Source organism: Tenrec ecaudatus, chromosome 7 (genome assembly GCF_050624435.1).
Source record: "Tenrec ecaudatus isolate mTenEca1 chromosome 7, mTenEca1.hap1, whole genome shotgun sequence".
Taxonomy (NCBI): Eukaryota; Metazoa; Chordata; class Mammalia; order Afrosoricida; family Tenrecidae; genus Tenrec; species Tenrec ecaudatus.
Window position 1 is genome coordinate 135,330,434 of NC_134536.1, and position 27,136 is coordinate 135,357,569.

General features: G+C 41.8%; 1 protein-coding gene across 4 annotated transcripts in view; it reads right to left on the reverse strand.

Annotated features, from left to right (window-relative positions):
• LOC142453650 (cap-specific mRNA (nucleoside-2'-O-)-methyltransferase 1) overlaps nt 1-27,136 on the reverse strand; it is a 146,951-nt gene that overhangs the window by 115,069 nt on the left and 4,746 nt on the right. For all 4 annotated transcript variants that reach the window (XM_075555174.1, XM_075555175.1, XM_075555177.1 and 1 more), the window contains exons 2-3: nt 14,455-14,583; nt 876-1,616 (exon numbers count right to left, since the gene is read on the reverse strand). In XM_075555174.1, coding sequence (XP_075411289.1) covers nt 876-1,616; nt 14,455-14,583 — 870 coding nt within the window. The remainder of the gene's footprint in view (nt 1-875; nt 1,617-14,454; nt 14,584-27,136) is intronic.

A 27,136-nucleotide genomic window follows, 5' to 3' on the forward strand; every position in this document is an offset into this window, starting at 1 on the left:
GCTCAGAAAGAAGCCAACACTACTTCTGGTTGTTCCTCGGCCCGAGCAGTCCAAACACAAGATAAAAAAGCTTATTCACGACAGTTGTGATTTGGTCCTTCTTTGTTCTAAGTCAACAATGGGGAGTTCTTGACATTCAACATGACCTGAGCAACTAGGTGGGAGTAAAATGCATGGTTCCGGCCAGATGGGAGGTAACATTTTGAGTAGAGACCAGGATCAGCTCTAGCCTAGACGCTTTGTGCGTTTTATCATCTAAGCAAAGGCCTGGTGACTGCGACATTTTGGCCTTACCTTGATAGAATGAAGACTGTAAATACTTTACATTTCTGCTAAAGACGGCTTATCACTCAACCCAACAACTAAACCCTGGTGTACCAGGCCCCTCCCATACTGGCTGCTCAGGACAGACCTCAAAACATATTCTGCCTTCCTAGCCTCCCATCCCTTAAGTTAGCTTTAGCAGACTAAGTCTTACAATTAACCAGCGAGGTACAAAGAAGGCAGAGGAAATAACGGACCTGTACCTGCTGTGGGGCTGTTTGGCTCTGACCACAGAGGCACTCTGACCTTCATCCACCCTCCTCTTGAATAGATCTTGGTTCTGAGTCACCTCAGTTTTGTATCTTGAGATGTTTTGTGCTGGCTGGCTTAAACTTATCCTACCTTGGGCCCTGTTACTCTGGCCCCTGATGTACTGTTTGCCGGTACCTTAACCCTTTACTCAATCGCTTCACTTATGTTAAGCTTTCCTCATGCCATCTCTTGGCCCTGGCACTCAGTGTTTGGGCCTGGCCCAGAAACAGACCTGGCAGAAGCTTAAAGGGCCTGGCCATCCCTGAGGGGCACTTTTGTCTTTCTCTCTTGGGTGGTACCTGGAGATGCAGCTCCTCTTCCTGGAACGTCTTCTCCAGTTGCTCCACTCTTGCTTGCTGCTGGGCCTGTTCTTCAGAAAGCTGGGCCTGCAGGTCCTGTAGTTCCTGCTCCATTTCCACAATTGTTTTTGAGCACCCTTTCTGGCTCTGTTTGTTCACATTCAGAACAGCTGCCTGCTTTTCTTGCACCTGTGTTTTCAGCATCACAATCCGAGACATGGTTGCCTTGAACATCTCTAAGTTGCTCTGACATAAAGACGAGCTGGAAGCGTTCTGATTCTTATGAGGACTCTCTACATCGCTTGGGGGGGCAGGGTAAATAGGAGCCCCTGCAGTCTTCTCACTGGTCTCAAGAGAAGTCAACTTAGGATCCAAAACCTCAGAAGACTGACTGGTGACTTCACCATTCTCATGGGACTTCACCGACTGACTACATTCACAAGACATTTTATTCACTCTGGATTTCGAATCGGAGGGACCTTCAGCTCCAGGACCATCTAACTCATCCAAACTAAATTTCCTCTTAGTTCTCAAGCCTTTATTTTTTTCCATCCTCAGATCACACTTAGTGGCAAGACATGGATATAACCTAACCCATTCTTCTTCAGCAACTTCATATTCATATTCTGCGTTCTCCTTATTCTCCAAAGGTACCCCAAGCTGAATGAAGTCTCCCTTCTGGATGGCATAGACCTTTAAAGGTTGCAGACGTTCTCTGTTCAGCCAAACACCATTCAGACTCTGGGGAGAGGGAAAGAGACACAAAATAAGCTTCATGATTTTCCTCCTCTTAATGGAATTTCTCTCTGGCTGCCGCAAAATCTTCTGCTTTTTCAGGAGGAAACCCCTTGAGAACAAGTAGAAAAGAAGGATCCATAAACCACTATCCTTAGGAACAATATTCTTCAAAAAGTACTTTGGCTTTTTACCAATAATTCTCCACAGAGAATTGCCTATGTAACAGTCTGGAATCACCTCATTATGGGAGGAAGAATTACTCAAATAAATACAACAGTACAACAAATAGCTCCTGTTAACGGTCTGAATGGGGAAGAATGGTTCAGGCCTGAGAACCTGCATCGAATAATAAAGTTAATGAGGTAAGTTTGGCCAGGGTAATATTTAAGTTCTAGTCCTGAAATGCCCCTAGAACACAATGTTAAATGAGCAATGTACTTACTTATATGTAATTCAATAAAGAGAATTACCAATACCTTGTACTGGTGTCAAAGTAATGATGGGATCTGACCCAATGTGGTAGTTACATAATCTATTGTCAATTTGAGACTTAGGAGTCAAGGGGTAGAATTTGGCCTGGCAATCAGATCACAGCTTGATGACCTCATTTGGAGGTGCTAACGAGAGAAATAGCTCCATGGAGGCAGGACACATGCTCACTCCCTGGGAGACATTGCAGCAGACAAGACACATAAAGCTATGCTAGTGTCCTGAGCTGGAGAGCCATGTGGAAACTCCTGCCAGCGCTGAGGTGCCTCTACCGCCACTGGGTCTACAAGACTTCCCAACCACTGGCCTGTGATCTTCCTGCATTCAGAGTCATTGCATGCGTTCTCGTGAGTCTGAAGAGGACTTTATAAATTGGTGTGGGACACATGGGCTAATACCGGACTTACGGACTTGATCTGGACTGGGCTGGGATGTTTTCTCAACATTCAATTGCTCGTGTATATAAAGCTCTTATATGCGTGCTTACGCATTTGTTCAATGAATTTGTGTCTCTAGCCGACCCGAACTAACACACCCAATGAACAGCAGGAGCTCTATGAGCAATGCAGCAGGTAGTTCAGAGGTGGAGCTCTGGAGTCAGACAGGCCTGAATTCACAGCCCAACTGCACCACCTGGGGCTTGTGACTTGGATGGCCCGAGGCAATTTACATAACTTCTGTGCTTCGTTTTCATGTATAAAATAGGGCTAGTATACCAATCTCAACCTGAGAAAATAGAGGAAGTATTTAGTTCTGCGTGATTCTGAAACAGCGAATGGAATAAAAAGCAACGAAGAGGGATCGAGGCAATGAAAATCTATTTGAAAGCAATTTTAGAGCACAGTGGTCAGTTTTAAGATTACACACAGGAAAAAGAAAAAAGAAGGCTCAGCAAAACTTATGTACATGGGGGGTGGGGCACCTAATACCAAGGCACAGACATTTAAGAAAAGTCTCCCGGGCAACGATAAAGTAAAAAAATAATAAGATACGATTACATAAGCAGCTCGAGACCAGGGAGAACAAGAAGTCCCTAGGAAGCTGGGGTAAAGCTTCAGGACATATTGCAGCCCTCGCTAGATCCTCTGCGCGAACGTCCCTCCCTCTAAAGCCCTTGAGTCTGGAAAACAAGTTCTCAAAATGTTCTCATTACATTTCATCCTTGGACCCTGCAGCAATTACCCATTCATCATGCCTTGGTGACACCTAGTGGTAGAACTTGGACAACAGCCCTGAGTCAGGTCTATCACCAGGCGGTTATAAAAAAGGATAAAAATTCCATGGCTGTATAAGAACAATCAAGTACTTCCCAGGATATCATCTCAACTACAAATGTTTAAATAAATCAAGTTCTGTTCAAATCTCTCTTGATGTTTTCATAATCACCAGCTTGAACAATCAGTAGCAAAATGGCACCCAGAGAAATGTTTGCCCAAAGTCCCTTAGCCAACCAGGGGAGAAATGTAGGATAACTACACCCTCCTATTCATTAATTAGCTCACCTGATACCCAAACTCTGTCCAGATGTTTATATGCAGTTGTTGAAAAGAGTGGAGAGTCAAAGGCAAAGGGCACTATTTCCCAGGTGATTTACCTAGCTAGACCTGTGGTTCTCAGGCTTGGCTATATAGTAACCTAGCCAAGAAGCCTTTAATGCCCTTCCTTACTTGGGAAGGTTGAAAACAAAAGGCAGTGCCTGAGGAACCCTGGGGGCACAGCGGTTATGTTTCTATTCCCATGAGAGTTGCAGTCTCAGAAACTCACAGGGGCAGTTCCACCCTGCCCTGTAGGGGGCCCTGTGACTCAGAACTGACTATCCAGTGAGTGTCATTCTTTATTTGGGGACCTTACCTTACCTTAGATTAAGTTAACTGTTTTGAGATGGGGCCTATACGCAATCTTTTTAAAGTCAAGTTCCTATATACTATAATGTAGTTAATTACTTAATATGGCTTTTCTAGCCATCATCCTCTATTGTGTGATAAATTCAAACCTCCACACCTGTTATTAGAATCCCATTTCAGAGTGGATTATGTTATGCTAATAAAACAGGACTAAGGTGGGATATAATTTGAGTCCTCACCTTCCTAGCGGGTGTGAGTCAAGTCACCACCTTTTCTTTTTGTCAGGATACTGTCTGTAGATTAGCTATCATTTTTTATATCTGTGTTGAAGGAAGATCTATCTTTGAGTTTAAGCTGTTCCCTTAATAGAAAAGCATGAGTTTGAGGTCACAGAACTGGCTAAGACTGTTGGTACAGTCTTGGCCTGGCCTGCCTAAGATGTATACAAGTTATCAATGTGTTCTCTACCTTTCCTTTGAAGTCAGATGACTAAACCACACTTCTATCAAAGTCTTCGATGTAGACAACAAGCCAACTTTGTGACCTCCCACTTGCTGAGCACGTACAGAAGACTAGTGCTGGGCCATTGGGTCACAAATATCAACTGGACACAATTACTGCTCTAGGAAACCGCTGGACCAGGACTCAAGTACCCATCTTGAACCTGTGCTGAGCAACTTGGAAAAAGTTCACTCATGCTCTGGATTCTGCTTCTAGCTTGTTTATGACTAATCTCTGATTCTTTGGATCTGAGCTCACTCTATCACCTTACCTGATTTATCAGTTTCCACAAGGCCAGTAGTTCAAGCTGACCAGCTATTCCACGAGAGAAAGAGGAGGCTGTTCGCTTTCATAAAGATTTGTAGGCTTGAAAACCCAAAGAAGCTGATTTACTCTGTCATTTAGGGTCACTGCAATTTGGAATTGACTCAATAGCAGTGGGAATAGGTGTTTATCAGTCAGTATTTAATTTCAAAAATGCTTTACTAAAGGATAATACACAAATAGGAAAATACACGAATCATAGATATACAACTATGAATAATCAAAAACTGGAAATCCTAATGTAAGTACCACTAGGTTAAACACAAAACAAAACAAAATCCACATTATCAGCATCCTAGAAATTCCTATGCCCCTTCCTGGAATAACACCCCCCACAGGAAGGTGACTACTATCCTTAATATCACACATTACTTTTGCCTATTTTACGCCACCATATAAATGGCATCATGCAGTATGTATTCTCTTGTGTTTAGTCATTTCATGAGAGTGTTTTAATGTAAGAATATTGTAAGAAATACAGTTTATCGATTACACTGTTGAAAGGCATCTGGGTTGTTCTGGGGGAGTGAAAAACACTGCCTCAAGATATATGAGGCTAAGTCAAAAGTATTGCTACTTGGACTTATATATGCATGGGTTTGTTCCACACGGAAGGTTTAAGCATGCCTCTGTGGTTAGTGCATGGCTGCACACAGTTCTCTCAGATATAAAACTGCCTTGATATTTATCTTTTATCACTCACCCACAGTCATGGACTCAATTTGACTCATAATGACCCTATAGGACAGAGTGGAATTGTCCCTGTGAGTTTCCGAAACTGTCAATCTTTATGGGTGTAGAAAGCCTCATCTTTCTGCCAAACAGTAGATGGTGGTTTTGAACTGTCGACCTTACAGTTGGCCCAACTTGTAACCCATTAAGCTACTAGGGATCCTTATAAACGTATCAAGAACAATAAAAATAGCAGCTACACACACACACACACACACGATACTTCTTATGTCATAAAGTTAAAAACAATTTTGATGTCTGGTTAATATCAAATTTTTAACAAAGCACAGTAGACACCTTAAAATCACTGTAACTTTGCAACAATTTTATTGGAATGCTGCCCCACATAAAACCACCATTTTTATATGGATCTAGCATTTTAAGGAAGATTGGAAAGACCTTAAAGATAAGCCAAGAGAGGAAAGACCATCAATTTTGACAAATGAAGTAATTGTCGCTGAAGTCCAGACACTGGTGGAAGACCATAGTCTCACATGGTTCAGCATTTTCAATTTTAAGCAAAATCTTGGCCTCAGCAAGCTTTTGGCTCAACAGGTGTCAAAGGCACCAGACAGTTCAAAGAGCTGATCTTCCCATCGTCTTTTAAGCAAGGTTGAAGCTAATGAAGATGATTTTATGGAATGAATCCTAAGTAGAAATGTGTCTTGATGTTCAAACATGAGCCAAAAAGCAAGGTCCAATTAACAGTGATTTCTAAGAGAATCTGCTGGGCCAACTAAATCAAGGCAGAGAGGTCACTGCAGAAGGTGATTGCTTTTTGGAATTCCCAACAAATTGTACTACTTAGGTTTTTTTGTGCCAATATGGCACCTGTAAGAAGATAGGGGTAGAGCCTGTCAATCAGGCCACAGCTTGATGGCCTCTTTGGAGGTGCCTCCGAGATAAATGGTTTTCTGGAAGTGGGCCACTCTCTCTCTATCCTTCCTGTTGAGGAGCCACGCAGAGACCAGTGTAAGCCCTGTGATGCGGGCACCATCATGGGCTCTGCACAACTCTGCCCCTACCTGCCTATGATATCCCTGCACTGTACATCATTGCATGTGGTTGTATGAGTCTGAAGAGGGACTTCTGAACGTGAGATTTGCTGGGCTAGGACGTTTTCCTGATACACGATTACTTCTTCATATAAAGCTCTTTTTAATACATATGTGACACTGAATTTGTTTCTCTAGTCAACACGGCCTAACACATTATGGTACCCTGGGAGTGAGGTATTAGAGAAACAAATCACGAAGATGGAAAGTTGGTGCTTGTCTGACCTCTGCCTTAGGGTAGTTTTTCTTCTTCTTTGGCTAGCCAGAGGTCAGGTAGGCACACACTTTTTACTCAATTGTATTCTGGAAAGAATATAGAAAGTTAAAGTTTTGATTCTTTTCGTTGGTTGTAGTCTTTGATTGTTCCTGTTTGAAATGGCAAGAATGAATGTGATAAATATAAATTTAGAGCTCCAGGGGCAAAATGGTCCCTTGAACTATGAGACCATGCTGCATAATCAAAATGGCTTACAGAAGGCCCGCCATGGCTTTATGGAGCCAAAGACCCAAGGCTATATTGCATATGAATGGGATGGTTTAGATAAGAAATAATTGAATTTGAGTGTTTCAAGAATGTGTTTAGGATGTGACACTACTAAGTTTATCCTGATTTGTTCTATCTACTGTTATTGATATAATGTGTGATGAAATGATTATTGGGAAGTATGAAATAAAGTGTGTAAGCCCACTACCTTCAGCATTAAATTGGATCTTCAAATGGGCACAGGACACACCTGCAAAGAAGGCTCTAAAAAGATAAGCCCCACCTAGTGCCTTCAGTACTCAGCACATTTGCATTTGAAAAGGCTTGATGAGAGAGCTGTTGACAAACTGAAGAAGTAGCTCTATGGATTTTTGAATTTTGAACTAGTGGTTTGTTCTCGAAGCTAGAAAAAAAATTGGAGTCATGAAGAAATTCTCCTAAGACTGGAAGTTAAAGGGAGCCTGTGGGCAGCCTGAAAAGCTTGGTCAATAACCACCTGGACCCACCTGTTGAATGGAATTGGGAGTTGTGCAGCAATAGAGAGACAGGTGGAATCTGGCCATTGACACCTTGGAGCTGGTTCACAGCAAGGAGACGAGAGACAAAAGGAGAGACAAGGATGAGTTGGCTAAGAGTTTGGGAAGCCTGGGCCTATATAGTGTGACTTAGCTCAGGGGGATAGGGTTGTTGAGCATTTGGGAAGGGCCCTGTGGTCGAAAGGCAAGGAAGCCAATGGGAACCCTGAGGAGGCTAAGCAAGGTGGTTTGCACTGAGTTGACCAGAACCCAACCAAATGGAAGAGGAGATTTTTGAGCCTGTGAATTGGTACCTATTGCTGCTGACTTTATGGACAGCCTGTCCTGATTTGACTTTTCTGATGGATGTGGACTCACAAGGTTCCAACTGGAACGAAGATTCTCCACATCAAAGACATGCTTGTCTCCTCAGAGCACTGGGCTGATGTAGAAATTGGATACCCAAAATGGGGGATATAAAGGCATGAAGCTGCTGGCTTACAAAACTTTCATGAGTAGGGGAATATTTTGATAGGATGATGATGTAGGTGTTCACTTAACTGCAATTGTTAGGCATAGAATATTTTTGTTTTGTTCAATTACAGAACATTATGTTTAAATGAGGCTGGCACATTTTCAGTTGTATGCATTTTAGTTTTATCCTGTTAGGCATAAATATGATTTCATTATTGTCTTTGCTTCAAAAATTATATATGGCTAAAAGTGCCAAGTTTGCAAGTAGTAGGCTGTGATAGTTTTTTGTGCCAACACGGAACTTATAAGAAGATATGGGTGGAGCTTAGTCTGTTAAGCATTTTGCAGCTCGATGACCTCATTTGGAGGGGTCACTGAGACAAATGGCTTTTTAACACAGGGGTCATCTTGATCAAGTTCTCAAAGGACATAGGACAATCATGGGGGGTTATTAGGAAATAAATAAACCTGCCCTACCTCACAACAATGCACCTATTCAAACTTCTAGGAAGTGCTGTTGTCCAACAATTAAATAGGGACCTGTACCTGCTGTGCCCTCCAGCCCTGATCTTGGCCATGCAGATTTCCTTGAGCTCTCCAAATTCAAAGGAATATGATTTGAGTCTCTTGAGGATGATAAAATAGCCATTTTGGTGTGGTGTCAATTATGGAGTACAGAGTTTTTAGAATGAGAGAAGGGTTAGAGGTGAAAACTAGGCCTTCAGAAATGTACAGACCTATGCTGGACCTGGGGGATAAGGACCACAGTCTCTGGGGACCCCAAGTCAACTGGTGTAACCTAGCTCACAAAGCCAGTGCTCTACCTTCTAATCTGCAGAGTGGTGACTAAGGTCTTGAAAAGTGGATCTATTGTCTCTCCCCACCCAGAGAAACAGAGTGAGGAAAATTAAGAGATAAGTAGAAATAAAACCTAATTAATCATATAAATGAACTTCGGTCTCCACAGCCCTGAGATAGAACTACTACTACTGGCTACTACTATCAACTGCCCTGAAAAGGATTACATTTAACCAGCAGTTCTCAACCTGTGGGTTGCAACCCCTTTGATGGCCAAATGACCCTTTCACAGAGGTCACTTGATTCATAACAGTAGCAAAATTACAGTTGTGAGTAGCAGTGAAAATAATTTTATGATTGGGAGGGGGGGTCACCACAATATGAGGAACTGTATGAAAGGGTCACAGCATTAGGAAGGTTGAGAACCACTGCATTAGAAGGTTCTGGATAGAGTAGGAAAAATATGTAGACAGAACTCAAAATTATAAAAAGAGACCAAGCTCACTGGTTTGGCAGGAGCCACCCCTCCACCCCACACCCTCCCATCCACACTAGCGTCTACATTAGAATCATCAGTCATTTCAGATCAAAGGGGCAGTGCTTGCTGAAGGACAAAGTTCAGAAGGCTACGAAACCAGGAGAACTGCAAACAGGAGCACAGGGAGAAAGAAACGCTGAGAGAATGTAAATGGGTGTGTTTTTCTGAATGTAAAACTGTGATTTAGTCTGTAAACCTTCACCCAATTCACACGAAAAAAGGAACTAGCGTTATGCTAAGTGAAAAAAAAAGTCATAAGGCTGCATACTCCATGATTTTACTCTGTGTAGAAAAAGCTCTAGGAAAACAAAAAACTCTTCCTCTAGTCCCTAAATGCTTCCTCCCCAACCCCCCATATCACGATATCAATTCTCCCTTGCCAGTCTGGCTAGACCAGAGGATGGACACTGGTACAGATAGGAACTGGAAACACAGGGAATCCCAGGCAGATGACCCCCTCGGGACCAGTGGTGTGAGTGGCGATACTGGGAGGGTGGAGGGTGGGTTGGAAAAGGGGAACTGATTACAAGGATCTACATGTGATTCCCCCCTGGGGGACGGACAACAGAAAAGTGGGTGAAGGGAGCTATCGGACAGGGCAAGATATGACAAAATAATAATTTATAAATGATCAAGGGTTCATGAAGGAGGGGGTGCGGGGAGGGATGGGGAAAAAATGAGGAGCTGATGCCAGGGGCTTAGGTGGAGAGCAAATGTTTTGAGAATGATGAGGGCAATGAATGTACAAATGTGCTTTACACAATAGATGTGTGTATGGATTGTGATAAGAGTTGTATGAGCCCCAATAAAGTGATTAAAAAAACAACAAAAACTCTAGAAACCAAAACCAGAGCAGCAGTTACTGAGGGTTTGGAGTAGAGGAGGGCTTTATAAAAGGATGTGAGGATGGCTTTTTAGTTCTTCTGGATGTGACTGGGCTACTGAATTGCATGATATGGGAATTACACGCCAATAAAACTACTAGGGGGAAAATGATATGAGGAAACTTTTGTGGGTGATGAAATTAGCCTGCAAATAGTTGTCAAAAGTTCTTAATGATACTCACCTAAAATGGGTAAAATTTCCTGTATCTCAAATCTGTCTCACAAACCTGACTTTACTTCTATAAATAAGTAGAGATCACAGAAGGTGATTTCTCATTTTATTTTGTATTTGCAATGTAAACCATTTGCTTTTTGATTGGGAAAAAATTGTACTTGCTAAATAGTTGATTGAACACTTCAAAACAGTAAATGAGTTTACAGGGGAAGAAATAAATATGTAGTCTTTAATAAATAAGTAAAGGTATAGGGCTACATGGAGGATATGCTGAGAAACAAGTTTTACATTTTAAAACTTTTGTTTAATATCAGTTTCTATGACTTTATAGCAATATTCTTTTACTTCCCTTCATATGAGCCACCTTTTGTTTATGCATTCATCTACTGATGGACACTTAGAATTTTCCTGAATTTATTACTTTTAACCTGATTTAAAACCAAACTTACTTTGTTAGAACGGGACCTCTATACTTAGGCTCAAAAGAGCCCTAGTGATGCTGTAAAGTGCTTGGCTGCTGACTAAAGAGTTGGCGTCAATGCCCCAACCACTCTGCCAGGGAAAGCTGGGGCAGGCTGCAGCTTCTGTAAAGGATGACAGTCCTGGGGACCTAATGAGTCTGTCTTCCTCTGTCCTACAAGGTCACTATGAACTGGAATCACTTGATGGCAATGGGCAGAGGTAGTAGGTGCACTTAATGTCTCAATTTATGGCCATCTAAGCAGATGAGAAATCATTCTATGATAAGGGAATATATATGAATCTTGAATTATTAGAAATATCTACTTCTTTAAAGGGAGTTGGCAAGTGACAACATTATCCTGTGGCTGAAACTCAAGTGTCTAATCAATGGAAGAGGGCAGTCAAGACATCATGCCAAGAAGAAGCAGGCAGAAAGAAAAGGAACATCTGTTAAGGGGAAAAGAAAAAATATTGAGGGGGGTGGGGTAAGTGGCTTTATAAGAACATGAATGCAAACACTACCACCAAGTGAAGCCGCCCTCCCTAATTTTAATATTCAATAACATTCTTGCCTGATTCTATAAAGAAAAGAATAGCTGTTCTGTCAAAACACTAGAGTCATAGTTTCTCTCAAATATCAGCTACCCCACAAACAGAGTTACAGCTGAAAGGCTTAACCAAATGTACAGAAAAAGATCTGGAGGAGTCAGGAACCTCTCTCTCCTCTACATTATCCAACTGTGGCATAAAATAGATTCACGTGATAAAGCCGAGAAGAGGACAAAGTGAACACTGTACTGTTAACTCCAGGGCACAACATGATCTTGGTTGGGAAAGCTGCCTCTGTGTCCCTGGCCTGACATTCAAAGAACACAGAAATCAATCAGCTAGTCGCTTCTCAAAATCTGCTCGTCCCATCAGTGGCGCATCGTCATAGTGCACACAATCGAGGGAAGCAGCAGCAGAGAACTAACCTGTAGACTGCTCTAAAGCCCTGTTCCTCAGATTGCCTGCTCTTTCCAACAGTGTTCCAATATAAGCCATTGCATGGGCTTTCAAATCTTGCAGCTTTTGAATTAGCAAACGTGTAACATATTTTCTGTAACAACAAAAATCTTGCAGCTACATCTGAAATATGAGGATAAGTTAAAAAGGATAGCTGCTAGATTCTAGTTTATACAAGCTTGGGTCTATTTCAAACAACATGTTTAAACATGTCTGTGATCAGTCGATGGCTGCAGACACGTTCTTTCAGTAATACACTTAACAGTCTCGTTGGGGAGATTCAAAAAAAAGGTCTAATCAAATAACAAAATTCAAATATGATGAAAGGAAAAGTATCGGAGATAAAATTATGATCACCCAATTTGTAGAAGGCTATGGAGGTCAGTAGGAGCCCAAAACTCATCTGCAGAGTATCTAGCTGGATGAAGTCACTGGCAGATCCCCTCTAGCCACTGGCCAGGGGCTCCAACAGCCTTCCCCAAACAGACAGCAGTGTCATCTTGATTATGCTGGATCAAACTTGACACATGGTCAGTTGACCTTCCTCTTGACCCAACATGAATGTGTTCCAGAGATAAGTATCTCATGTGTTCCATGGCACCAAATTCATCCCAGGCTTTTAAAAATGATGGTGGTCTTCTTCTTCTTACTCATTATCTGTATTTTTATCTTTATATTATTACTTTATTCTTTTTTTATCTTATTATTTTATTCTTACCTCTTTATTTCATTTTTGTTTTTATTGTTTCCTTTGAGTTTTCCAGTTTGGGAAGCACAGAAGGAGTGGACGCACAGAGATAAGAAGGGATGCAAGGGGTTACAGGGAGGTAGGGGTGGAGGATGGGAGATAGGGAGGTGAGGGGATTTCAGGAGTAAACAATGCATGTGGGAGAGGGAGGGAGCACTAAAACTGATGGCGATTACACAACTTATTTTTAATGCAATTTAACCATGGGGAGACAGAAAAGAAAATGTTCTAATATTGATTGTGGTAATGATTGTATAATTCTTCTTGATATGGTTGAACTACTGAATTGTATATGTGAATTATGTACCAATAAGACTGTTTAAAAAGGTCTATTCAAAACAGTGACCTCCATGAAGATCTAGTGGGTGAGTTCAATCCAATGCAGAAGGTCAGCTCAGAAAGTGATGGCAACTCTATTTTGGGATCTCAAATCTTGATAGATTTCTTCTAAGGACATAACAGAATGATGATCACAGAAGCCTATTATGAAGACATTTAAAAAAATGAAAACTGATTGGTGAGGAAAAGGCCAAGAAAGTTGCACCAAGAAATTTTTTTCTAAATAATGTAGCTGCACATTCTTAGAGGTAGCAAGGTCTATCCTATGAGAATTTCATTGGAAACCCTACTCCATCTACCACATAACCCTGATTTTGCCTGGACAGAATTTTTTGTCCCCCAAACTCAAAGATGTAAAAGGGATATTATTTGAGTCCCTTGAGGATGCCAAAACGGCCATTTTGATGTGGTACAATGAAAGCGTACAGAATGTTTTGGAGTAGAGTCAGGGACACTTTTCAGAAGGGCACAGACCTAGATGAAGGAATGTTGAGGAACAGTAACTTTACGTTTTGTTATTTTTGTTAAATAAAAGTTTCTGTGGTATTATAGCAACTTACCTTCTGTGATTGTTAGGTTTTCTTGGTGCCAACATGGCACCTGTGAAAAGTTATGGGTAGAGTTTAGCCTATCAATTAGGTTGCAGTCTGATGACTTCCCTTGGAGGATTGACTGAGGTACATAGCCCTGGGGAGACTGAACTGTCTCTCTCTCTCTCTCTCTCTCTCTGCCTTGACTTTCCTGTTTCCTGGCCACCCTGAGAACCACTGGAGTCCTCCTACCTTTTGGTCTCCCTTTACCCACATTTCTGTTATTCATCCCCCTAGGTGGTGGGCTACATTCCAATCTTCTGATGGATTCCCTCTGTCTCCCCTTCCCTATCTCCCACTCCTACAACCCCCCACCCTCATGATGTCGCTACTGTTCCTGTGGGTTTTATCTGTCCTGAATTCTATATGTTGAGGGCTCTTAATAGTAGTTTTCAAATTTGCCTAAAGAAGGAAAACCCTTAATTCAAATGAAAATTTCCTCAAAACACCAATACAGAACACAGGTTTTTTAAAAAGGGAGATTAGAAGAAGTGAAAGGAGAGATTAGTCAGGCACTGACAACTCAGTTTCTCCCACTCCTGTACTGTACCTCCCCCCCCCCCCCCAAGCAATGTACTTTAGAAACTACAGCAGATTCCCAAGGTCTTTGGATCATTCATTCCATGGAGCTTCTAGGACAGGATCCACAACCCCACTTCAAGAGTTCCCTTCAGAGTAATTCCCACTTAAAAGTCACTAGAAATTATTTGGGATAATTTAATCTCTGGCAGATATAGAGAATCAGTTACCAATGAGTAGTAGTGGATGACTAAGAAGAAAATGTTTCATCTTTAATATTTTCATTTACGTGCCATATGTTATCTATTAAAAATAAAAATTTTTAAATGAAACGAAAATCATCAGGCTTCTGGGAATTCCTGTACCTTGTTGTCCATAATTGTCCATTGGTCTTCAGCATTCTGCTTCAAAATACAATGGTTTCGGGAAATCATCAATGGGCAGCTTTTTGATACCAGTTGGTATGTGACACCATATCCTCGCCCTATAGTCACCTATAAGATAATCAATACAATAGGCATAATTACCCACTGTGCTTACAAGCTGGACAACCAACAGCATGAGCTTATAAAACCAGAGTCCCATGGAACCCAAACAGCTCATCTGCTATCTCTTCTTCTAGCCACCATGTAGGTACTAGTGTAAAGCTTGTGAAATGAAAATTCCCAATAAGATGTGACAAAAACAGACTGCTGAAAGGATTTAATTATAGAACATCAGGGCTTAGAGAATCTTTATAGGTCATCTGAATGATCTGCTTCTGTTAATCATGTGATTGAGGAATTTACACATATTTTCATCAACTAACTAGTCTTAAATAAGATCAAGAACACAGCTTTTGTACAAGATAGTTCCTCCAATGTTTTAAATGAGTTTTACTTTTGATATGAATACACGCAGCAAAATGAGCTCCTGCTCAACAATTTCTAGACATTCCAATCAGCAACATTGGCTATATTCTTCACATTGTGTCGACACTATTTCTGTTCTGTTCTACTCTCATTGATCCCAACTTCTCATTATGATTCAGAACAGCTGTTATCTATTGAAGGTGCTCTGGTTGCACTGCCAGGTTGCTATGATGATAGCGGCTTTGAGCTTTTGGAGTGGTCTATTTGGTTTTATTTAATTAAAAGAATGAAATATTCTAGAGGTCTTGATCCCTGCAATGCTTCCACCGCCATTGGACCCTGTGTTAGTCTAGGGTGACTAGAGAAACAAATCCAGAGACACTCATATGTGTATTAGAAAGAGCTTTTTGTTTTGCTTTGTCTTGTTGTTTTGTGCATATTATTATCTCTGCAGATCTATCTAGATAAGACAGGTGGGATAGATAAACAAGCTGGAGAAAACAATGGGACGATGGTTAGGGGCATGGGCAAGGGAGAAGGGAATTAGGAGAAAGGAAGTCGGTGTTAACAAACCCAGGGACAAAGGAACAACAAGTGAGCCAAAATAGATGGCAAGGAGAGTGTAGGAGGCCTGGTAGGGCTTGATCAAGGGCAATGTAACCAAGAGGAATTATTGAAACCCAAATGAAGGCTGAACATGATAGTGGGACAAGAGGAAAGTAAAAGGAAATAGAGGAAAAAGTAGGGCGAAAAGGGCATCTATAGAGGTCTCAATGCAAGCATGTACATATTAAAATATATTTATATATGACGATGAGGAAATAGACCTATGTGCATATATTTATAAGTATAGTATTAAGGTAGTAGATGGACATTGGGCCTCTACTCAAGTCCTCCCTCAATGCAAGAATACTTAAAACTGGCATTCCATGAAGCTCACCTTCTCGACATGATCGCTGAAGACAAAGCAAGTACATAAGCAAATGTGGTGAAGAAAGCCGGCTAACAAAAGATATCGCGTCCGTGGTCTTTTAGGCTTGAAAGTAAATAAGCAGCCATGTAGCTGAGAAGCAACAAAGCCCACATGGAAGAAGCACACCAGCCTGTGTTAACACGAGGTGTCGACGGGATCAGGTATCAGGTATCAAAGAACAAAATATCCCATCATTGTGAATGAATAGAAGTGCAGAGTGGAGACCCAAAGTCCTTCTGTAGGCACCTGGACATCCCCTTACAGAAGGGTTTCGAGGAGACGAGCTAGTGAGGGTGCTGTATAGCACCGATGAAACACAACTTTCCTCTATTTTTTCCCTCTAGTTCTTAAATGCTTCCTCCCCCCACTATCATGATCCCAATTCTACCTTACAAATCCAACTAGACCAGAGGCTGTACACTGGTACAGATAAGAGCTGGAAACACAGGGAATCCAGGACAGATAAAACCCTCAGGACCAAAAATAAGAATAGAGATACCAGGAGGGAAAGGAGAAGGTGGGGTAGAAAGGGGGAACCAATCACAATGATCTATATATAACCCCCTCCCTGGGGGGGCAGACAACAGCAAAGTGGGTGAAGGGAGACATTGGACAGTGTAAGACAAAATAATAATAATTTATAAGTTATCAATGGTTCGGGAGGGAGGGAGGGTAGGGAAGGGAGTACATGAGAAGCTGACACCTAGGGCTCAAGTAGAAAGAAAATGATGGCAACAAATGTACAAATGTGCTTGACACAATGGATGGATGGATGGATGGATGGATGGATGGATGGATGGATGGATGGATGGATGGATGGATTGTGCAGAGTTGTACGAGCCCCAATAAAATGATTCAAAAAACGAAAGACACAGCTAGTCTTGTCTGTAGATGATCTGGGCACTTTGGCATCCATCAAGGGTAAAGTCTGCTCATTTTAATTTTTTTCAGTCAGAGTTATGTAAGCTGAACCAATTAGGATATATGTCCTGTTAGTTGTTGTTTCTGCTTCTAATAATTAGTCCTCTTCAATTAAGGCATCAATAAGATTAATTTTTTTCCTAAAAAGTTGATGTGGATGGTACCATTGTGAGCTTAATCTTCAACTTAAAACGAATTCAAGCTTCATTCCTACTTCAAATGAATTATCCAGGTATAAACTGCCGATTTCCTTGTGACATTAATTCCCATACGCTTTTATTAAATCAGAGGTTCTCAACCTTCCTAATGCCGCAACCCTTTAATAAAGTTCCTCGTGTTATTGTGACCAGCGCCCCCAAGCACAAAATTACTTTCGTGGCGACTTCATCAGTCATTTTGCTACTGTTATGAATCAGGTGACCCCTGTAAAAGGTTCAACCCCCAAAGGGGTCGTGACCCACGGGTTGAGAACCGCTGTATTAAAGGATCACTGATGCCACCATTCTTCCATCCAAACTTTATCATAAATCTAATGTACTTGTTTTAATTTTAGAAGAATTCACATTGCTCAGACCAGGGCTCTTTTCAAACTGATGTCTTATCCTTTTTAATGCCTCAGACCAGATACTGTTCAGACATGTTATATGTAAAAAGTTAGTACATGTTTGAATAAAAAAATTTTTTAATCCTTATATAAGTTTTTCATGATATACATCTTATTAATTTTTAAATTATTTTATTGGGATCTCAAACAACTCATCAAAATCCATACATGCACCCATTGTGTCAAGCACATTTGTTGCCATCATCATTCTCAAGACATTTTCTTTCTATTTAAGCCCTTGGTAACAGTTCCTCATTTTTCCCCTCCCTCCCTCCCCCCCTTCCGCACAAACCCTTGATAATTTATAAATTATGATATTTTTTCACGTCTTTACACTGTCCAATGTCTCCCTTCACCCACTTTTCTGTTGTCTGTCCCCCAGGGAGGGGGTTATATGTAGATCCTTGTATTCAGTTACACCTTTCTACCCTACCTTCCCTCCACCCTCTGGTATCACCACTCTCACCACTGGTCCTGAGGAATTCATCTGTCCTGGATTCCCTGTGTTTCAAGTTCCTATCTGTGCCAGTATACATCCTCTGGTCTAGCTGGATTTGTAAGGCAGAATTCAGATCATGATAGTTGGGGGGAGGAAGCATTTAAGAACTAGAGGAAAGATGTATGTTTCATCATTGCTACACTGCACCCTGGCTGGTTCGTCTCCTCCCCAGGACACTTCTGTAAGGGGATGTCGAATTGACTACAGATGGGCTTTGGGTCTCCACTTCGTACTTCTCATTCACACTGATTTGATTTTTTGTTCTGGGTCTTTGATGCCTGATATCTGATTCCATCAGCACCTCGTGATCACACAAGCTGGTGTGCTTCTTCCATGTGGGTTTTGCTGCTTCCGAGCTAGATAGCCACTTGTTTATCTTTAAGCCTTTAAGATCCCAGGTGCTATATCTTTTGATAGCCGGGCACCATCAGCTTTCTTTACCACATTTGCTTATGCACTTGTTTTGTCTTCAGCAACATATACACATCTTTTATGAACTTTTAAAAGGCTTTGCATATGAAGTTTAGTCAAATTCATACATATACACATGTATGCATCCTCATACACATATTTGTCTACACATATATACACATGCACAGATATATTTTGGTTGCTATTATATATATGCCACAGCAATTGCCAAAAAGTCTTTTCTTGTATACATTTAGTAACAATGTTTACTTTCATCAAGCTGTACACATTTCACCTTCAGTTGGTGTAACCTTTTTCCCATCACCAAAAACAAGCGCCTATTATCTAGAGTGTGCACCTCTAATTTTTTAATAACTGACTTGGTATTATTCTTCCTGTAAGTTCCATCCATTGGCCCTGGCTGTGCCCTGGGTACCATCAGAAAATCTCCAATCCCCTTTCTATGTGGCACCTGTATAATGTATAGGTTCCCAGTTACTTCAGCCCAACTCCTAGGGCATGGATTTGTATCTCTTTGCCCTTGTAGTGATTAGTGAAGACCCTCCTGGCTTATCTTTATTTGGGATGTCATATTAACATTTTACATAGTAAAATGCAAACTATCACTTCTAAAGTTCTAGACATTTTTACTATAACATATTAATTGCCTTAGCTTACACACCAGATCTATTCTACTGCTGATATAGCCCTAAGCTTAGAATAGTTCAATTTTTTGGTCTTTCCCCCATAAGAACTATGGTGTTAAGTCATGTCTCTTCTGTCCTATGCTTGAGTAGTTTATAAATTTTGATTCACGTGTTAGAACTTACATTGACTCCTAGTTCAGTCTATCACATCAGCTTAAGATATTTATGAGTTTTTAATCTGTTATCCAAACCCAAAACTAAACCCACTGCCATCAAGTTGGTTCTGAGTGATAACAACCCTACACAACAGAGTAGAATGAATCCTTGGGCATCCAAGGCTGTAAATGGAATAGATTGCCACAACTTTCTCCCAAGAGTGGCTGGTGGGTTCAAACCACTGACCTTTGTTAGCATTTGAGCACCAAACCACTGAGTCATGGTACCACCAGGGTATCTCTAGCACAGCGGTTCTCAACCTGTGGGTCGCAACCACTTTGGGGGTCAAATGACCCTTTCACAGGGGTCACCTGATTCACAACAGTAGCAAAATGACAGTGATGAAGTAGCAACGGAAATCATGTTATGGTTGGGAGGTTGCCAAAGGGTCGTGGCATCAGGAAGGTCGAGAACCACTGCGGCAGCTCTTGCTCTAGTTAGCTGCCATGGAGTGGGTTCAGACCCACAGAGGCTCTGTAGAGCAAAACGAAATGCTGCCCTATCCTCTACGTTTAAGGACACCGTTAAAGCCAAGTCAACCATTCTATTGAAGGTCTTTCTCTTCTTCACTGGCTCTCGATCAAGCATCATGTTCCTTCTCCAGGGGCTGGTCTAAGATATAAATCTGGGGAAAGTAGGAACTGTCTTTGTCCTGTTCACTACTATATTCCTGGGCATGGTATGGTATTCAGTAAATATTTGTGAATAAATTGAAAATTAAAGATATTTCACTTAGGAGTCCTCTCAGATTCTAGAATGGGTGTTGCCAAAGATGGAGCAGCAGCTGAGTCCTTACAATCTGACATGTTCCTCACCAACACCCCACATCCAAAGTGTTTTAGTTCTCTAACATATATAAAAAATTCCATTAATTACGGAAGTTCCTGAGTTAATATGCATACCTTTTTAAAATGTAATACTGTAGGAGGTTTTTTTTTTAACATTTTATTAGGGGCTCATACAACTCTTATCGCAATCCATACATATAAAGACATCAATTGTATAAAGCACATCCGTTCATTCTTTGCCCTCATCATTTTCAAAGCATTTGCTCTCCACTTAAGCCCTTTGCATCAGGTCCTCTTTTTATTTCCCCCTCCCTCCCTGCTCCCCCCTCTCTCATGAGCCCTTGATAATTTAGATTGTTATGTCATATCTTGCCCTATCCGGAGTCTCCCTTCACCCCCTTCTCTGCCATCCAACTCCCAGGGAGGAGGTCACATGTGGATCCTTGTAATCAGTTCCCCATTTCCAACCCATTCAACCTCCACTCTCTCAGCATCGCCCCTCACACCCCTGGTCCTGAAGGTATCGTCCACCCTGGATTCCCTGTGCCTCCAGCTCCCATATGCACAACCTCTGCCCTATCCAGTCCTGCAAGGTAGAATTCAGATCATGGTAGTTGGGGGGAGGAAGCATCCAGAATCTGGGGGAAAGCTGTGTTCTTCATTGGTACTACCTCGCACCCTGACTGACCCATCTCCTCCCCTGAACCCCGCTGTGAGGGGATCTCCAGTGGCCGACAAATGGGCTTTGGGTCTCCACTCTGCACTTCCCCCTTCATTCACTATGGTGTGTGTATATATATATATATATATATATATATATTTGGATGATGCCTTATACCTGGTCCCTTTGGCACCTCGTGATGGCACAGGCTGGTGTGCTTCTTCCATGTGGGCTTTGTTGCTTCTGAGCTACATGGTCACTTGTTCACCTGCTTTTGGAGTTTTTAAGCATCTGTCACCATATTAAATTTTGATTTAGTAAGAGGAAGTATTCCATACCTGACTCCTCTTTTTATTTAAACATATCATAGTAAATTATATCTAACATAAAATTTGCCATTTTAATATATTTTAAGTATATAATTCAGAACTTTCATTTTATTCACGACTGTGGGATCTTCACCACTATTTCCAAAGCTTTTTCATTACCCTTAAGGAAATGTGACTCCTATTAAATACTAACACCCCATCCCTTGTCCCCACCCCACTCCAGAAAACCCCTGAGCTACTTCCTATAGCTGTGAATTTGCCTGTTCTAGACATTTTATGTAAGTAGAAGAGTAATTTATCCTTTTGTGTCTGGCTTATTTTACTTAGCACAATGTTTTCCTGGCTCATCCACTCCATATTCCACTTCAGTACTTGAGGGGAAACAGCTAGATTGCCATTGTGGGTAACCTAGGGAAGTGGTACAGAAAAGGAACATTATAGAAGCTACCTTGTTTTTAAATTGCTTCCTGTAGGCTTCCCCTTGCCATTTTATCCTTTTCACTATCTGGCCCTAACATTTACTTTGGCAATACTGACATTTTACTTACATCAAGGTTAATTGTCTTCAATGAGTTTATCTGAAAATCTCAGCACTATCCATATCATAGAACTAAATTTCCCATGCAAACTGAGTGCTAATGTTTCTGGGATCCATATATTGGGGTTTTTTCCATGTACAATAACTTTTAAAATCTTGGAGCTTATTGACATGATTGGTCTGCATAGGTTCCCAGGCTTACTTGGCCTATTAGGAAAGTTTGGTGTCATTTGCTTGAAGATGTCCTTCATTAAATGTTCCCAGGAAAGCATTTCTAGGTGACCTCACAGTTTTTGCACCATTCTATCTCTCAGTGGCCTACCATGCTACCCAGAAGTGGGCTTTTTCATCTAACCATATTGGTGTAGTGAATGGATCAATCAACTCATCTGGCAGCTGAATTAAACCCAGAATGTCTCAAAACACAATTTGATCCTATTTTCCAAAATGCTATCCAGTGCCTTCAAAAAAGATTAGTTTCTGCTATGTTTTCAGAAACTGGAAGGGAAAAGACAGCAGACATCTCATAACAGAGCCCAGTTCCAAGGGAAAATTCCAGTGTTTTCCACATGGCTACCACCTTCTTTAAAGTCTGCAAAAACACTTGTAGTTCCTATTAAGGAGGGAATCTGGAATAGCTCATCTTCACTCTTGAGATTTAATGGCAGTAAACACCGAAGCAAGTGTTCACCGAAGCAAGACCCTGCAGTGGTGGCCCAAGCTCAAGGACGTACTGAGGCCCTGTCCTAGGAAAAAACTGAAATAGAAGCAAACACACAAACACACATTGAAAACAAACAGAAGAAAAGTGGGGGGAAGAAGCTACAGGTTTTCCCTGAGGCTTAGATACTTACAAGGCCCAGAAGCTAGCTAGTTTGCCTTCCCCCACCCCTTCCCTTCACGGCCATTGAGTGGATGCTGACTCACAGCGACCCTATAGGACAGGGTAGACACTGCCCCTGTGAGTTCCCAGGACCATAATTCTTTACAGGAGTAGGAAGCTCTTTCTCTTGAGGAGCGGCTAGTGGTTTCAAACTACTGATCTTGTGATTAGTAGCCTATGGGAAACAGGTCTTAGAAGGGAGTGTATGCGGGCAAATTCTTTATTCTTATATTTCAAAAAGGCTGGCAGGCCAGGATTACGGGTGGAGGGAGGCCTACGCACTTGTAAATTATAAATGAGTCCCAATCACATTCTCATAATTATTGATCCCCACTATATCCTCCTTTAACAGGGCTGCCTTAAAGTTACCTCTTACACACACGGCTGATTGCTCTCTGGCCTGCAGCTTTATCTATAGGAGCAAACATGTTGCTATTGTTCTCCCTGCTCAGTGGACAGTCAGTCCCCCTCACCTGCCCCAGCACTGGTGTTAGGTTGCTCCTCCAATGAACTCAGGAACGTTTAGGGTTAGTGTACAGCCCACTTTATTACCTATGTGATTACCTGTAATTAGAGGGGCTTCTCCTGCCCCAGAATATAAAAGGTGATATGAGAATACAATCGGCCTCTCCTGCTCGGACCTGATTCCTGATGCCATGGCAGAGGTGAGCACCCTAAAACTTTTATTTATCTCTTCATTTCTTCCCTTCAAATATACAGCCGTCCCTTAGGACCTGTCCGGATGTGAGGCTGGATCTCACAGCAGCTCAATGCATAGCCATGACACAACAGGCCCTCCTTAGATCTGTCCATCTTAATTTATTTTTCCACCACACTGTCTGGGCTAGTTTAAGAAGTTTAAAGCACATTTATGTTGATCAAAGCACTAGTCGCATTAGCATCAATGGTACGTATTCACAATGGATAGTCGGCAACACTAAAGAACAGCAATGATTTCAGGAAGCACCTCATAGCATGGATCAACTTGGTGAGCAATTATAGAGTGGAACAAGTTATTAATCACTATAGGGCATTAAAAGGAAAGGTTTACACACAGGAAGAAATATTCTTTGATGGTTCTCAGAGCTGGAAAGGGAGGGCGGCATATCCACTAACTAGAGAGCACCCTTGTATTAAACTGGGTAACGGGAAAGGCAATGCGCAATAAGGAGAGGTCTGCACAGCATGAACAGAGCAAAGGAACCCTGGAAGGTATGTAAGAGTGAAAGGCAACAATGGTACTATTACATATGTAAACTATAATAACAAACAACGATTTACAAGTAGTGTAGTGGGCTATACACTGAGCTGCTAACCAAACACACAGCAGTTCAATTCACTAGTCCACTCCTTCGGGGAAACACAAGACAGTCTGCTTCACAGAGATTTAAAAAGTCTTGGAAACTCAAAGGGTCAGTTCTGCATCACTATTAGCAAGAATCGACTCAATGGTAATGAGTTTGTTTGTCTGGGCACAGGTAAATATCCAAGTTCAACAGGTGTGGAGTGATGTATGGGAGTGCATCCATCAGCACTATCTACATGTTTGACAGTGATACATACAGAGCAGCTGGTGGGCTCAAACTTCCAACCTTACAGTTAGCAGCTGTATTTTCTGGGTACTTTAGAGAAACAAGTCCACAGAAACTCACGTATAAGAGAGAGTTTTATATAAAGGTTATGTGCGCATCAAGAAAACATCCCAACCCAGTGCTGCCCAAGCCCACAAGTCCAACATTAATCCATTAACTAACCCATATGTCCAACAACAATCCACAAAGTCCTCCTCCATCTCACAAAACACACGCAATGATGTCGACTGCAGGAGGAAAGCTGAGTCAGCGAATGTGTAAGCATCTCAGCATTACCAGGAGTCTCTGCACAGGTGCTACAGCACCCAGGGCTGCATCGGGGTAGGTCCACGTGGCTTCTCCTCAGGGACGTCTCCAACCATCAGAAAGCAAGAGACCCGAGAACTAGAAAGGTGAGGCTCACTGAGCCATTTATCCCTCTGCCCTTCTATTAATCCCACATGTGGTTATCGGCCAGGGTGGCACAATAAACTACCTCAGGAGGCCAGCACTTAACACTGCTACTCAGGGCTCCTAAAATATAGTCTAGTTATTACTAATAGTAAATTTCCCAAAGGTATCTACAAGGGGGTACCACCTAAAAATGGAAAAGGAGTCCGCTAGGTGGAGCATTAGTGGTAGCAGTGTGCACTTTTCCCACTAGGTGAGCCTTAAGCAACTCGCTCTCAGTGCACCCAGTGGTGTGACTGGGGAAGATTCTCTGGTCACAGAGAATTTTTTTGTAAAAGTTGTTTCACTCAAGCCTTGTGTTTTGTAAAAGCCAATTTAAGAGAACAACTTTGCAGATGTGAAATTTTGTTTTCTGCTCTAGTAACTGTTGTGATGTTGAACTAAGTCACAAAGACAGCACTATGGAAACACTCAAGTGTATGAGTGTTTACTCAGTTCAAAAAAGGTGAAATGTCAATTAATGATAAACCTCATACCGGAAGTCCCTCGACTTTCCAAACCAATGAAGGTATTGAAAAAATTCATGCACTTGTGTTTGAAGACCAAAGATGGACCATTGAAGAGATGGGAAGTTATCTGGACTATCTTGGAGCAAGATTTGGGAATGAGAAGGGTCACTGCGTCTGGGGTTCTGAAAGACCAGGAAAAAGCATCAAATGGAAACATGCCATGCTTTGAGAGAACAGTTCTGCCCCACCACACCGAGGCAAAACACTAAGGGGGTGCAAGAGAACAGCAAAGGGAGCAGTCAAGGAAGTCCCGAAGGAGTACCCAAAATAGACTTTGGGGCTGGCACATGGCACTCCATCGACTTGACTGGAAAACACTGTTAATGGCCAACAAACAGACCTTGAACAATTTACAGGTTTTTCTCTCTTTTTTGTCATTGGTTTCTTGTCCTTCTCATTGTTTTGTTTTCCTTTGTTGCTTTGTTTTGCTGTCTTGTTTTTATGTGCATATTATTATCTCTGCAGGTCTATCTAGATAAGATAGGCGGGACAAACAATCTGGAGGAGAAAACAACACGACCAATGGTTCTGGGGGGACATGGGAAAGGGGAAGGTGGGCAAAAGGAAGTGGTGTTAACCAACCCAGGGACTGGTTTTGCCACCACGATAATGTATCTGCTCACACAACCATCTAAGTGTACCAGTTTTTAGCAAAAGACAGCACGCCTCTCTTGCCCCACACACCTTACTCATCTGCCCTCACTCCATGCGACTTCTTTTTTGTTTCTGAGAATGCAGAAGGACAGCAATTTGACGATGTAGAATAAATGAAGAAAAAAAATGAGGAAGGTGCTGTCAGCCATCTAAAGAGAGGAGTTTGAAAAATGTCCCAAGAATGAAACTGTAGGTCTGACAATGTATCAAGTGTACTGGAGGGTACTTTGAAGGTGATAAGGTTGTTGTGTAAAAAAAATTTTAATACATAGCTTTGAAAAAAAATTCTGGTTTTAAGAAAAGGCCATACAAAGGAACGAATGTCTAGTGTGAAGTTTCAGATATGACTACATGAGTAAAAGAGGTATTTTGGGGTAGAAGTGTCTTCCTAATGTTTCTCAAATAACCCTCTTATGTAGTACTTTTAAGACTGGACCTGACTGCAATCCCAGCTACATGGACACCCTCCCTCCCAGAAGAATGCACTACAAAGGAACAGCACTGAAGATACAGTCCAGGGAGAGGGGCAGATCTGTTCAGACTACACAGGAGCAAACTAAGAGGGGAGAGAGAGAGAGGGAGGGAGGGAGAGAGAGAGAACAGCATCCTGGCCCACCAAGACCCAAGGATGACATTCCTGCTCAGAGCAGCCAATGCACAGAGAGAACTATAGGGCTGACCCCACCATGATACATGGCATGCCCTCACTGACCCGCAGCACTATGGGAGACTGCACTGGAAACACAGCACGGGAATTGTATCTGGTCTGATGCCCCGCATACACTGAGGCGATGGAGGGAGCAGCAAAAAGAACAAAGCAATTAAATCCCTGAGGAATCCTGAAAAATAGACTTCAGACTGAGAGGGCAGGGCTTGGCACCTCATCAGACTCGATCAGAAAACAATCCTAAGGCTCAACAGATAAACCTGGAACTATCATTAGGATTATTTCTTTTTTCATGTCTATCTATATAAGATAGGCAGGAGAAACAATCCCAAGGAGAAACTGGACCAACGGTTTCAGGGGGACATAGAAGGGGAGATGGAGGAAAGGGAGAGCCAACAAACCCAGGGACAGGGAACAAGTGTTCTAAAATCCATGGCAAGGAGGGTGTAGAATGCCTGGTAGGATTTGATCAAGTGCAATGTAGCCAAGAAGAATTATTAAAACCCGAATGAAGGCCATACATGATAGTGGGACAAGAGGAAAGTAAAAATAAATAAAGAAAATAACTAGGAGGCAAAAGACATTTATAGAGGTATACAGACACATACAACTGAAAAAATATTTACATATAACTATAGAGATATAGGTTTATGTATATATACCGTATATACTTGAGTATAAGCCAACCCTAAGATCAGCTGAGACACCTAATTTTAACATAAAAACTGCATTAAAAGTGCTGGCTGAACCCTCCACCTGCCAGAAGAATTCATTTCAGAGGACAGCACTGAAGCTACAGCTCAGGGAAAGGGACATGTCTGATCAGAGCACACGGGAGTAAATGAAGGGAGGAA